General features: G+C 42.5%; 1 protein-coding gene and 1 long non-coding RNA gene across 2 annotated transcripts in view; one reads left to right on the top strand and one right to left on the bottom strand.

Moving 5' to 3' along the window:
• The window catches only part of LOC5566075, a 32,626-nt gene extending 22,952 nt beyond the window's left edge, over positions 1 to 9,674 (bottom strand). The window contains exons 1-2 of the mRNA XM_001650389.2: positions 9,459 to 9,674; positions 9,261 to 9,399 (exon numbers count right to left, since the gene is read on the bottom strand). Of these exons, the coding sequence (XP_001650439.2) occupies positions 9,261 to 9,399; positions 9,459 to 9,577 (258 nt within the window). The 5' untranslated portion in view covers positions 9,578 to 9,674. The remainder of the gene's footprint in view (positions 1 to 9,260; positions 9,400 to 9,458) is intronic.
• A 2,942-nt stretch (positions 9,675 to 12,616) lies between these two features.
• On the top strand, positions 12,617 to 13,703 carry LOC110676352. Its single transcript, XR_002500300.1, has 3 exons — positions 12,617 to 12,762; positions 12,822 to 13,248; positions 13,403 to 13,703. It is a non-coding gene; the product is annotated as an uncharacterized LOC110676352 (long non-coding RNA).

A 13,703-nucleotide genomic window follows, 5' to 3' on the forward strand; every position in this document is an offset into this window, starting at 1 on the left:
ACCATGATCGACAGTGAGTTGGCGAAAATGCTAGGTGTTGACGGGCCGATAGAACCGTTGGAGATGACTTGGACGAACGGTGTGCAGCGTACAGAATATGAATCCAAGAAGGTGGTGCTGGAGATATCCGCCATAAATTCGAGGGAGCGGTATGAGCTGGTGAAAGCCCACACGGTGCATAGGTTAGACCTTCCTACACAGAAGATGGACGCAAGACAGCTAGTGGATGAGTTCAGGCACCTGGACCACATCGATATTCCCAGCTATGGCAGAAGTGTACCGAAGATCATGTTAGGAATCGACAACCTACATGTGATCGCTCCGCTAGATTCGCGGATCGGAGAATGCGGCGAACCAGTTGCCGTGCTTTGCAAGCTTGGTTGGGCAGTGTATGGACAGCAAGCGAAGGTCGTAGACAGAGTCCATTTCTTGGGCCATCATCGATGCTCGTGCGAAGAGTGTAGCAAGACAGATAAAGGGTTAGATGAGCTGCTGAAACAACACTACCAGCTGGAAGAAATTGGAGTTTCCCCTGTTCGCCTGGAGTCGGATGAAGATCGCAGAGCACGCGAGATTCTGGAGAAGACTACCCGGAGGGTTGGCGAAAGGTTCGAGACCGGACTGTTATGGAAGGAAGATGATGTTACATTTCCGGAAAGCTTCGACATGGCCTTGAGAAGGATGCGGAGTTTGGAAGCGCGAATGAATCGGAATCCTGGAGTTCGTCAGATTCTTGAGAAGCAGTTGGAAGATTATCTGGTCAAGGGTTACGCACATCGTATCACTGAGCAAGAGTTGAACGAGACGCCGAAAGGTAAAGAGTGGTACTTGCCGCTGAATTACGTAACGAACCCTAAAAAGCCGGGCAAGGTACGATTAGTCTGGGATGCAGCCGCTAAAGCGCATGGAGTGTCGTTCAACGATATGCTACTGAAAGGACCGGACATGATTATTTCGTTACCAGCGGTGATTAATGGCTTTCGCGAGAAAAGGATAGCATTCGGCGGTGACATAAAGGAAATGTTTCACCAAGCACTGGTGCGACCGGAGGATCGTCAAGCACAACGATTCCTGTTCCCTGGTGCGGATGGAGAAGTGGAAATCTACGTGATGGATGTGGTGACTTTCGGATCGAGTTGTTCGCCTTGCTCTGCGCAATTCGTGAAGAATCTGAATGCTCAAGAACATGCTGAACAGTATCCAGAAGCAGCGGACGCGATTGTTCGGAAGCACTACGTCGACGACTATTTTGACAGCGCCGACACCGAAGAGGAAGCAGTTAGAAAGGCCAGTGACGTCTGCCGAGTACATGCCAAAGGAGGTTTCGAGATTCGCAACTGGGTCAGTAATTCGGAGGAAGTTCTGCGGCAGCTCGGAGGGCCAAAGTGTGCGGCGAAGCCGCTAGAAGTCGACAAGAACTGCCCCACGGAGAGAGTTCTCGGAGTATTGTGGGACCCGGAAGGAGATAATTTCGTGTTTTCAACGGAGATTCGACAAGACCTTCAGGCCTACATCCGAGAAAACGCCTGGCCTACGAAAAGGATTGCATTGAGGTGTATTGCAAGCATGTTTGACCCGAAACAATTTCTCGCTCCCCTGTTGATACAGGGAAGGATCATCATGCAGGACGTGTGGCGTAGCTGCATCGGCTGGGACGATAAGCTCACCGAAGAGCATTATGAGAGATGGAAGAAGTGGACAAGCCTGTTCCACCTGATTGACGAAATTCGAGTTCCACGATGTTATCTCGGTGGACTAGAGTCGGAGGCGTACCAGACAGTGCAGCTACACGTGTTTACCGACGCCGGAGAAAAGGCCTATGGGTGCGTTGCCTACTTCAGGTTCGAGAACGGCGGAGTCGTTCAGTGCGCATTCATCGAGGCGAAGGCGAAGGTGGCTCCACTTCAGTACTTGTCTATCCCGAGGTTGGAGTTGGAGGCCGCTATTCTTGGTGCTCGGATGATGAAGTCGATTTGCGAAAATCATTCCTTTCCCGTGTTGAAGAGGTTCCTGTGGTGTGATTCAGATACAGTGGTGTCATGGGTGAAGTCCGATCAACGAAGATACAGACCGTTCGTCGCTTATCGAATCGGAGAGATCATCAGCACCACGAATCCAGAAGATTGGCGTTGGGTCAACTCGAAGAGCAATCCAGCGGACGATCTGACGAAGTGGGGAAAGGAAACGGAAATAAAGTCGAGCAACCGATGGTACAAAGGACCGGAATTCCTGTATCAAGGAGAGGAAAATTGGCCGAAACAGAACCGTCCGAGAGTAGAGGTCGCCGAGGAACTTCGAGCAAGTGTGCTGTTCCATTACATTGCGTTGCCCGAAGGTTTGATGGAGAGGATGCAACACATCTCAAGATGGTCGGTGATGGTCCGGACGATAGCAACGATGTTCCGCTTCGTATCCAACTGTCGTCGTCGTATTCAGAAGAAGCCGATTGAAGCATTGCGGAAAGCCGATGGTGGAGGTATCTCGAGCGATGAAGTACCGTTGCGGCAGGAAGAATACCATGCGGCGGAGGTCCTCTTGTGGAAGGCGGTGCAAGCAGACGAGTTCGCCGATGAAGTGAGGACAATGCTGAAGAACAAAGAGTTGCCGTTATCGGAAGCGATACCTCTCGAACGGTCAAGTTCGTTGTTTCGCCTGGCACCGTTTCTGGATGAAGACGGAGTCGTTCGGATGGAAGGTCGAACCGGAGCAGCGGAGTATGCAGCGTTCGATGCAAGATTCCCGATCGTTTTGTCGAAGGACCACGTAGTGACGAAGAGACTGTTGGAGCATTACCACCGGCAGTTTGGCCATAGCAGCAGAGAAACCGTGGTGAATGAAATCCGGCAGCGGTTTTACATCCCGACGTTAAGAGTGCAGGTCGACAAGGTGATACGTGGATGCATGTGGTGCAAGATTCAGAAGGCGAAGCCAACTGTGCCGAGAATGGCACCATTACCAGGACAGCGTTTAGCGGCGAAGGTAGATCCGTTCTCCTACGTCGGTATCGACTACTTCGGCCCACTAGATGTCTCCATTGGACGAAGGAAGGAGAAAAGATGGGTGGCACTCTTCACTTGCATGACAGTGCGGGCAGTGCATCTGGAGGTGGCGTATAGCCTGACGACGGAGTCGTGCAAAATGGCGATCAGGAGGTTCGTGAAGCGACGTGGCAGTCCAACCGAGATTTTTTCGGATAACGGCACTAACTTCGTGGGTGCAAACCGAGACCTAGTTCGAGAGATAAACGCGGGATGTGCAGATACCTTCACCAGTTCGAAGACCCGTTGGACGTTTAACCCACCGTCAGCACCACATATGGGTGGTGCGTGGGAGAGAATGGTGCGCTCGGTGAAAGAGGCGTTGAAGGCGTTCACCGACGGACGGAAGCTGACGGATGAAATCCTGCAGACGGTGTTGGTAGAAGCAGAATACCTGGTGAACTCGCGCCCATTGACGTACGTGTCCACCAACGTGAAAGAGGACCAGGAAGCGCTAACTCCGAACCACTTTCTGCGTGGCTGTTCGACTTTGGAGTGTCTGCCGTCAAGAGATCCCGTAGATTTGGCCGATACATTGCGGAGCAGTTACAATCGAGCACAGTTTCTGACGGATGGTTTCTGGGACCGTTGGCAAAAGGAGTACTTGCCGACGCTGAACAAGAGGACGAAATGGTTCGTCGACCGACGACAAGTGGCGGTCGGAGACTTGGTGTTTGTTGCTGAAGGTGACAAGCGAAGTAGTTGGGAGCGAGGCATTGTGAAGGAAGTGTTCACCGGAAAGGACGGGCGGATTCGTTCGGCGAACGTGCAGACGAGCAGAGGTGTGAAAACTAGGCCGGTAGCAAAGCTTGCCGTTCTGGAGATCGACTCGGAGGAGTAACCCCTGTTCCGCACCCGAGAAGCAGCCACAGGGTTTACGGGTGGGGGGATGTTGCGGCCCACTGTTCACAATTGCAACGCCGCGGCCCACTGTTGCGAAAGAGCACAACCGTGAACGTGTTCTGTTTTGTTGTTGTTGTGCTGCATCGCAGCATAAATGTTGATTAATGGAGAGTGCAAAAGGAGGGAGAAAACAGCCATCGCAGCTGATCGGTGATCAATTAGAAAGGCAACTGCGGTGGAAGATGGTGTTTCCTCCATCAGTAATTAGTGTTTGCCAGTGAAGTTTCCTGTGATTTGTTCGTTCGATTGATTGTTAGGTGTTAGAATATCGTCGAATATACCGTTGTTTACCGTAAGATTACGTTTGTGCAATGTGTGTCGTATGTGCTAATGTTGATTATTGTAAATAGGATTACCCTGCACACCCGGAGGTAGAGTAAGAGGAGCAATTGTGGCCGAAGGGAAAAAACTAGATTGTAAGTCGTTTGTATTTAATTGTTTGTAATAAGGTTTAACGTAAATGTTGTAAATATATTTCTAGTTGAGTTTGTTGCGAGCCGACATACTGTGAGATCGTTTTTACCCGCATCCGAAGGGTGCGAACACTACCGGACAACAATCCTGCAAAGATGGTGTTCGCGTCGAATCCGGTTGGCACAAGAAGGCGGGAAGCACAGCGAGCGAGGTGGCTTGATCAGGTGCAACAAGATCTGGATAACATGGGCCAAAATCGAAGTTGGAGAGACACAGCCATGGACCGAGTAAATTGGCGTAACATCGTTAACGAGGTTTTATCAAATTAATTGATGTAACACCAACTAAATAAATAAATAATAGCAATAGCGGGTTAGATATGAAAACAAGGATAAAGAGAGAAGGAGTGTTAGTGAGTATTACATGCTTTATTGCAGTATTGGCCTACATTGAAGTCATACAAAATTTGCTCTTTGGATTCCCTTGATAACCCGAGCAACACACATGCTATAATTGTGTATTATCAACTTATATATGACTAATTTTGGTCATATATCAGATGATAATACACAATTATAACATGTATCTTGCTGGGGAACAATCCCTGAAACTATTTTTTTTTTTTATTTATTGATGACATTTTACACCAGAAGGCCTGAAACTAATGATAAGCAACAAAAAATAAATCCGAAAGAGCGAGAACCTTTCAGGGCCCATTCACAAATTTCATAACGCTGAAGGGGGTGGGTGGGTATCCTAAAAATGTTACGGCTCATACAAAATTTGAATAATATTCATACAAAATGCGTTACAAGGGGGTGGGTGGGTGTTAGAAATGGCCATTTTTAGCGTTATGAAATTTGTGAATAAACCCTCAATGTATGACAATCCAGCTTTATTGCATGTGAGAAGTTCTTGGTGATATTCCCACAACGGCCATTCAGAATGGTTCGACGGATGTAGATAAAAGATCATGATAAAATTAACGCGACGACATGTTAGTAAGCTCAAAACGATTATTGTATTTGCAACTGTTAATTTAAATAGTTAAGCTAAGGGTCGGTTATTGTATATAACTTTATAGATAAGCAGAAGTAAAGCACATACGCGAAGTAATGATCTTCCATCCCATATTCAAGTGATCCCCACAAGCACAACACTTCATTATGGCCTTTTGGTGCGTCATCACAAAATGGCTTCTTCAAAAATCATTAACATATGGGATGGTACACAAATTATGTCACGCTAAATTTCAACTTTTTCGACCACCCCCCTTTGTCACACTTTTTGTATGAGTCCTTCGAAAATTTTGTAAGGCATGTCACGCTTGGCTCGACCCCATCCCCCCCCCTTGGAGCGTGACGTAATTTGTGCATGACCCCTATTGTTATGATAGTATTGGTATTTGCAGCATCAATGAAATATAACTGCTCATCACCTGATTTTATGGATAAATTATACTGAGAAAAATGCTTCAGGTGGTATTTCAATATTTAATCAACACTATCAATTACAGCACTATCAATTTAGCGACAATCTACATAAGATTTATATTCTCAAAAAAAATCTCCGATCTTATGCCGCATTTCATTGCCTCACACAACTACACTTGTAAATAGAAGGTGCTTACCTTTTCCATTGTAATTCTGCAGCAAGCATTTGTGTTTTGAATTCCATATTGCGTTCACAACACTTCCACTTAACAAATCTTTCATTAACTTTCCTTAAAGGAACACATTTCAAACGGGAATCAAATATTTATAAAGTTTTATTAACCGCAAAACTCAAAACTATTATGGCGGTGATTTTCACTTGCTGCAAATCGACCCCGCCGCCGCACACTGAGACATGCCAGTGTTAAAAGTCTAAAATTTCTCACATGTTTTTCTGTTGGAGTAATTTTCAGCTCAGAAAGGCTAGCCAAAGCATAGAAACTTGAAATCCATACGCTATTTGTTTGCGATTGTTTAAAATTACAGAAACAATCTCTATGAAGCATAAAATCATACCAAGTGTTTATCAATTTGGACCACCGAAAATCATGAAAAGCTCCACAGTGCGATGCGTCGGGACGCGTCTATCGTGTGTACACAATCATCGCGATCGTTGAGCGCAGTGATGTCAGAGTTGCTATCTGTAAAATCATAGCATTTAATGTGAATTGATCACAAAAATCATTAAAATTGTATTGAATCAGTGATGCATTGTGATGAAAAACTATTTGCAAAATGATAAGTTTTTATAATATGCAGCAAATGTTCTGAAAACAAGCGTATAACAATTGGTAGAAAAATCTGTCACGAACCACCTGGCAACACAGTCATCTTTTGAAAACATAAACCGGCACGGTTCATAACAAAAATATGCGATAAATCCAATAAAGAACAGAGATATTTCGTTGCCGTTCATTAAATCATAATGTTTTCTTTTGATATGCACGATTGAGGAGTAGATTTTGAATTGCAATACTCGTCAATCGATTAAATTTCTCAAGTGTTTACATAAAAATATGCTTGACACAAACGTTATATTTTTTGTTTGTTCGTTTTGAAAATGTACATGGAAAGGCGACACTACGACTATTACATGATACTAATGATACTACACCGCTTCACCTTATGGCACTTTAAAACTTCCATGTTGTAACTTGTTCACACAAGAAATCTGCCTCGACCGAGTTGGCAGAACGCGCCTGTACCCCTTTCTGAACCAAAGGACAGGGAATGTGTTGAAATTTTACTACATTCAATGTTAAAAGTTAAAATGACATTTTCGAGTGTATTTTGTCAAAATAACAAAAAGCTCCAAATTATTCAAAATATATATTCTTTACCTCGATGTCTCTCATACACTATGGTCCGTTCGAAATTGAGTTAGGGAGAATTGACTGTAGTATGCAACCAGCCTCACCAGCTCTTATGCTTTTTAAGGCGAAGTAGGCCGTCATTGAAATTTGTACGTGTCGTTGATGATTGTTGCTAATTCATCTCACGATTTCGATTCAAAGAAAATCAGTTCGTTTTGCACTGACAAAGCTGCAAAAGTATCAGCATACTTTAAGCATGTTAGCGCGTACAGTGATACTTTTTCAACTCAATATAAACTATCAAGCCTGAGTTTTATCACTTAAAAATGCCAGCTGAAGAGTCATCATTGTTGCCAAAACGAATGACGGGCTACTTAGCCTTAAGGTGAAGATGAATCGAAGCCAAACCTCAAATTGTCAAGAGCACGAATCTGGAGAACCAAACACCCGTTTGAGCTAAAAACCTAATCGATTGGTCATCACCTGCTAGTGACCAATCGATTAAATTTCCAGCTTAAACGGATGTTTGGTTCTCCAGATTCGTGCTCTTGATAATTTGAGGTTTGGCTTCGATTCATCTTCACCTTAAATGAAACTCACATTTTACTTGTGTTAGTTCTGACTCGAATTAAAATTAAAATTGTCACGCAATAATATTATTTTTTAGGCTTGCGCTACAAAATAAGTGCAATATGCTTTGATAGTAAACAAATCGGAGTTATATTTTATTACTACCGTAATCCAGGGTAACATAGATCATGTTTTTGTTTAAAATATTTGTAAAAAATTCCATATGAAAATGCATATGTAGTAAGTTTTATATTTTTAAAACAAGTACTGACACCCAATACTCGTGTCTTTATACTGTATTTTGTTTTCTGAAAGTTTAAAGCATGTTTAATTAAATGTTTAAAGTGATTTTTTTTTATTTAGCTGATATGGGGTAACATTGATCACCCATGAAAACAGCGTTCAGTTATATTGAAAATAACATTACTTACTAAAATCATGGGCCCTGAAACCGAATATGAAGGCCAAATACGTTTAAATGTAGGCAATTTCCTAAGGAATTTCTGCATTCTTTATACATAGTAATTTGTGGAATATGCTTAAATGAACATATTTATGAAAGTTTTGACAACGAAATCGTTTTTAGCGTTGTCATTCTTATATTACTAATGACATTACGACAAGTACCTAGCGACCCAGTAATGCTCTCACTGTTTTTTTTTATAAATTCTTCCAAGATTGCCGAATTCAACCAGGAATTTATCTAAAAATTATTCCTCAAACTCCTCTTCAAAAAGTGATTTTCTTTGAGTACTTTCTGGGGAAATTATCCAGGAATTTTTCGGGGTTGTCTCCAGGGAATTAGGAGGAAAATTAGGTAAAGGATTATGTTTAGAAATTGTAAAGAAATTTCCTAAAACAAATCCTGTAGTATCCTGTATCAAAGATGAAGAAATTTCTGATGATAGGCTAGAAAGGATCCCTTAATGAACTCGCTAATTCCGGAGGAAGGACGGATTGTCTAGATTATTTCTGCATTGATAAGATATTTATTGAAACATAATTTCTGCAAGTTGCTGCAAAAACTGTAGAATAAACCTTCGAGGATTTTCTTGTAAGAACAGTAGAATTCTTTAAAAGATCTGTTAAAGAACTACTGGAGAAATAAGGATTTTCTCTCAAGGAATAGTGTCTAAGAAAATGTTCAGAGTAATTTCTGTGGTAGGTACTTGCTTGGATTTCCTGATTCAAATTCTGGATAAATTCCTTTAAAAATCTCCGGAGGAATTCCTAGGAAAGCATGTGGAAATCTCAAAGGACAAAGGGCTCCTGAAGGTATTCCAGAAGAAATCTCTCGAGCATTCATTTCTGAAGCTTTTTTTTCGGTAAATTAGAAAGGCAATTTCTGGAGAAACAACCTCTGTGATTTACTTTGGCATGGAGAATACTCTGAAACTTTGCAATAAGAAGCAATTTGTAACAAAAACCCCTCTGCTGAAGTAAATCGAAAATGCCAAGAATAGGATCTACCGCCCCAGGTACTTAAACAATGTCGAATATGAATATCAGGGCGTAGCGAATAACGTTACCATTTTGACGTGCTTTTCCAAGCTGGCCATTTTGGCATCTTCTGCCTCTTTGAAAGGATTGCTGAAAACACCCCCGGGAATCGATTTTTTCTCATTGGCCAGCATCAGCCTCGCACTCGGAAGAGCTGGCGTTGCGGAACTGCAAACAATCATCAACATTATTATGGCGGAAGAAACTCCGACTGAAAATACTCTCACCTTTGAGCAGCGTCGACCGCTTCAGGTTTGCCACAGTCCGATTCCTCATCGGAGGTGCATCCGGTAGACGAATCTTTATCCTCGTCACTGGTTCCGTAGTCTGCCACCAAGGAAAACATGATTCTATGCGAATTATTCTAAAACTCGAACAAACAGTAACTGTAAGAGTGAACAGAAAGAAACAAACTTCAAGGAAGAATAAATATAAATATTTATTCTTTGTTTGCTTTGTTTACAAGCAAAACAAGTAAACACGCTGAACTTTTCATATACAAATTGTGACACGGAAATCGAGCGTTTTTCAAGATAAGGGCGTGAACAAGGTGGATGCACTGACTAAACTGACGTGGTGGCTAGAGCATTTTGCTTCATGAATAATGACCAAATATTTGAATGAAAATACGTTGGAACACTAACTCCACCTGGTGGTTTTTGAAAAGAAACACTTTGACGGACAAATCTTTAGCACTCCGAGGAAAAACTACACATGTTCGGGTAAAAATACGAGGAATATATTTAATCATATTTGGGATATAGAGAATACAAAAATCTAAGCTTTCCTTTACGAAATAAAATTGTCTTGACTCAAATATATTGCTTTAGAATCAGACTTACATGATTGTCGATAGTTTTGACAAAACTAAAATGCATCATACGAAATTGATTTAGTTTATTTTAGATTTAGTATTTTACTCATACCTTACTAGTTTGAAACCAGTGTGTATTGTTTGGTTTGAGCAGTTTGGCAGTTCCATCTGCTTAGATTTCTCGCGTAACTTTTCAAAACGACCTAACTAACAATTCACACATTTCGAGAAAATCGAGCTTGAAGGTTGTGAAAATATATTTTTAAACTGTATCAAACTGAAACATTTTTTCCCCACTGTGTTGCCTTTAGAGGGAAGCAGTGTGATAGAGTTCAACGTAAGAATTGACATTTTGACAATTTATTTGGAAATTACGCTGAAATCTATAAAAACATCAGATAGGACGTTTTGACCAACAATATGTACATAGGATGAATCCCATAGGCCGTTTTGTTTCAACAATAGGTACATTGGACATTCACTTTGGCCATATTGTTTCAGTTATTGTAACATCGGACATTTTGATTTGTGCACACAGAAAGCTTGTTTTATTGCATTTCGTTACCACGTGCGCATTCATTCATGTCAGAGTGCTTATTTTGTTGCGGTGTAATAATCGCATACATCAGCTTTTCTTTGTTTTGATTCATTCAATGCCACGGCGTCGCTATTTCCCCTCTATCTATGTATCCTATGTAGCAACAAAAGGAGGGGAAACGTGGAGCTGTATATAGGACTTTTTGCTCTTGCTGATTCCTCCTCGCTTTTCCCCCAGTTTGAAGACGTGATTCACTCTGTGATTCGTATGTATGAAGAGTTCCCTACTAGAAGGCGGGTGGTGCTGCTCTGCTCTCAGCAGCAGCAGTCGACGCGGAGTGAAGAGAGTACAAACAAGTTGCGATCGAACGTCAGTGCGAAAAAAAAATCGTCTGTTGAAGGTGGCCTCCTGTGTTTGCGTTGTGAAAAATGTCTGAATAAGTTATCTCAATAAGCTGAACAATATAATTAAAAAGAACAGAACGGCAAACTGACGAAAGGACCTGCTCCTCGGTGGCAGAAAAATATGGATCTATCGGCAGCATCATCGACTTTCAACGCCAGCACAATGAACAGAAGCTGTCGGTTTCGTTCGACTAGCCAGCAAACGATTCCGCCGAGACGCTTTGCGGGAAGACCCCGAGTGAGAAACCTGGAGGTGGATAGGTAGGAAGTTAATCGAAAACGCTCAGCCAGAAGCAAGCTTCCGGCGGGGACAGATTCATTCCCAACCGACCGACTACGGATTTCACTATATGTTGATACGAGGAAGCCAGGGGGCGGAAGCGGGGAGGAAGGACAGCAGCAGAACGGAACGAAACGCCCCAAGAATTTCGAGCGTATCAAGATTTTATTGGAAGTGATTAAGGTAAGTGATATCGGCAACAAGCGAATTTGGTCATACCAGACAAAGGCAAAGTGAGCTACGGAATGACACATGCACTCACTCAAAGTTGTCTGCTCGGTGAAAATACCCATGTCCACGAAGAGCGGTTCCCGCTTCATTCCGAATGCAACGGAGCGGATTCTGGACGCACCGGGCATTATCAACAATTACTTTTCGAACATGTCCTATGTAACAACAGAAGGAGGGGAAACTTTGAGCTGTATGTAGGACATTTTGCTCTCTCACTGATTCTCCCTCAATTTTCCCCCCGTTCTTATGACGGTTTCGCCCACATGATCATGTGTGAGTTTCCCATGCATGACGTGGTGGTGGTGACGGCTGTGTTGCAATCAGCACCAGCCGTCGGTGGAAACAAGAAATTGCGGTGGGGAATGATGACGATGACGACGCCGTCCATCTTGTTGTAGGAACTTGAGAAAGGAGCCAACGCCTAACAAATACATACAGCTTGATTGATCGCTCTGCAACTATGTGTGAGCAAGTCGCGCATGCACGTTGCTCGTGTTGTTGCCGGGAAGCATATTTGTATGCTTGATCGACCATGGATCTGTATCAGATTTATACAATGGCTTTGTGATGCTCAATCTTGTGCTCAATATCATTCCCCTACATGCACGCAAAGCGCTAATAATATGAAAAGAGAAGTTGCAGTTGCGAAACATTAAAACATGGTTTGGCAAAAAGACCAAAATACAGTTTTGTGTACCTCATTATCTTATTGTCACTTGAGCGTTTTCAATTTTGCGAGGCAGTGCGACTCTGAAAATATCGACTGAAATGATTGAGAAGCAGTAATTGTGACATTATATACTTCTAAGTAGTGTCTCAGACACGCTTCTACAGATCATTCTACCATTTAAACTCCATTCCAAAGCTTTTTTCAGGAATGTCCAATGTAACATTAGAATCGTGTTTATTCATAAATGTTACATAGGGCATGTGGTTGGTTCTCTGATCAAAGGTCCAATGTAACAATTGATTAAAAGCGATGCAGTTTTAAACATAGGTCATTTTGTTAAGCTTTCAATAGTTTAATTTATTGTTAATACATCAGAACGAGTGTTCTAATGTGCTGCTGAGTGGTGCAACGCAAATGATTTGCAATGATAATCTCGATTTGTTTACATTTGTTACTTAGGACGTTTTGAAAAGTTACGCGAGATTTGTTTACTGTATATAAAATACACAAACTAGGAAGATCAAAGTTGAATATTACGTGATTATTACCTGTTACCTGAGTGAAAATGAAATAAGCCTGAAATGAATCCCAAAAGTAAGTATTTTTTGTAGATCTGCAGGTGAAAAATAATAAATCAGTAATTGCCTTTTCAGAAACGAGAAAAACCCGCAGCAGCGCAATCGACAAGAGCATCTAGCTGTAAACAAAAAACGAAGATAGAGCTTCTGTGGCAAGTCGAATTCAACAAAAGGTTCACTTTGCTGGCAAAGCTGCTAAGTTTCCGGATAGCATTCTGGAACGATTCTCAACCACTTCCAGAAGAGCAGAGAGAGAACCGTTTTGGGTGAAACTACCTCCGTGGATCATCAACTAAGGCGCAAGCGAAATTCAAACATCGTTCCTGTAGTGGTGATAAAAGCTGTCCACCTTCAGGATGGTTACCCCGTCGTTATCCAAACTTCCGCCGTGGAAGCAGGTTGTGGTGGTGATTCGGGCAGCGAATTTCAGTGAAGTCGTTCTCAGAGCTCCCGAGTGAAGTTACCAAGTGTTTGGGAGAAACCGCAGATGATGATTTGGGAAGTAAGTATTTTGGGGAATGGGGGAGAAGTGGTAAGGCCGTAAATAATCCACGTGATTTTTAATACAACAGAGCAAAGAGTTTAAATTAGGCCTCGTGATTTATACTTTCATCAAATGATTTTTTTTTTTCATATATATTTCACTATACTTTCAGTGGCAAAATACAATTTACGGAAGAAACCTGAAGGGATTCCTTCCTTCATCAGTCTTCTCATCCCACTGCAACTGCCGATAATTCCAGGCCTAATCACCACCAATTTAGCCTAGTGGTAAGTCGTCGGACTGTTGATCCGGAGGTGCGGATTTGATGCCCGTTGGTGGAGAAAAAGCTTTTCGCAGCTGTTTGAGCCGAGGTCTGTACTTGCCCTATAAGATACAAATTCATAGAAAGCTCTCAGTGCTCTGTGGAAGTGCTCATAAGAACACTAAGGGGTCATCCATAAAGTACGTCACGC

Source organism: Aedes aegypti, chromosome 2, assembly GCF_002204515.2.
Source record: "Aedes aegypti strain LVP_AGWG chromosome 2, AaegL5.0 Primary Assembly, whole genome shotgun sequence".
In the NCBI taxonomy this organism is placed as follows: Eukaryota; Metazoa; Arthropoda; class Insecta; order Diptera; family Culicidae; genus Aedes; species Aedes aegypti.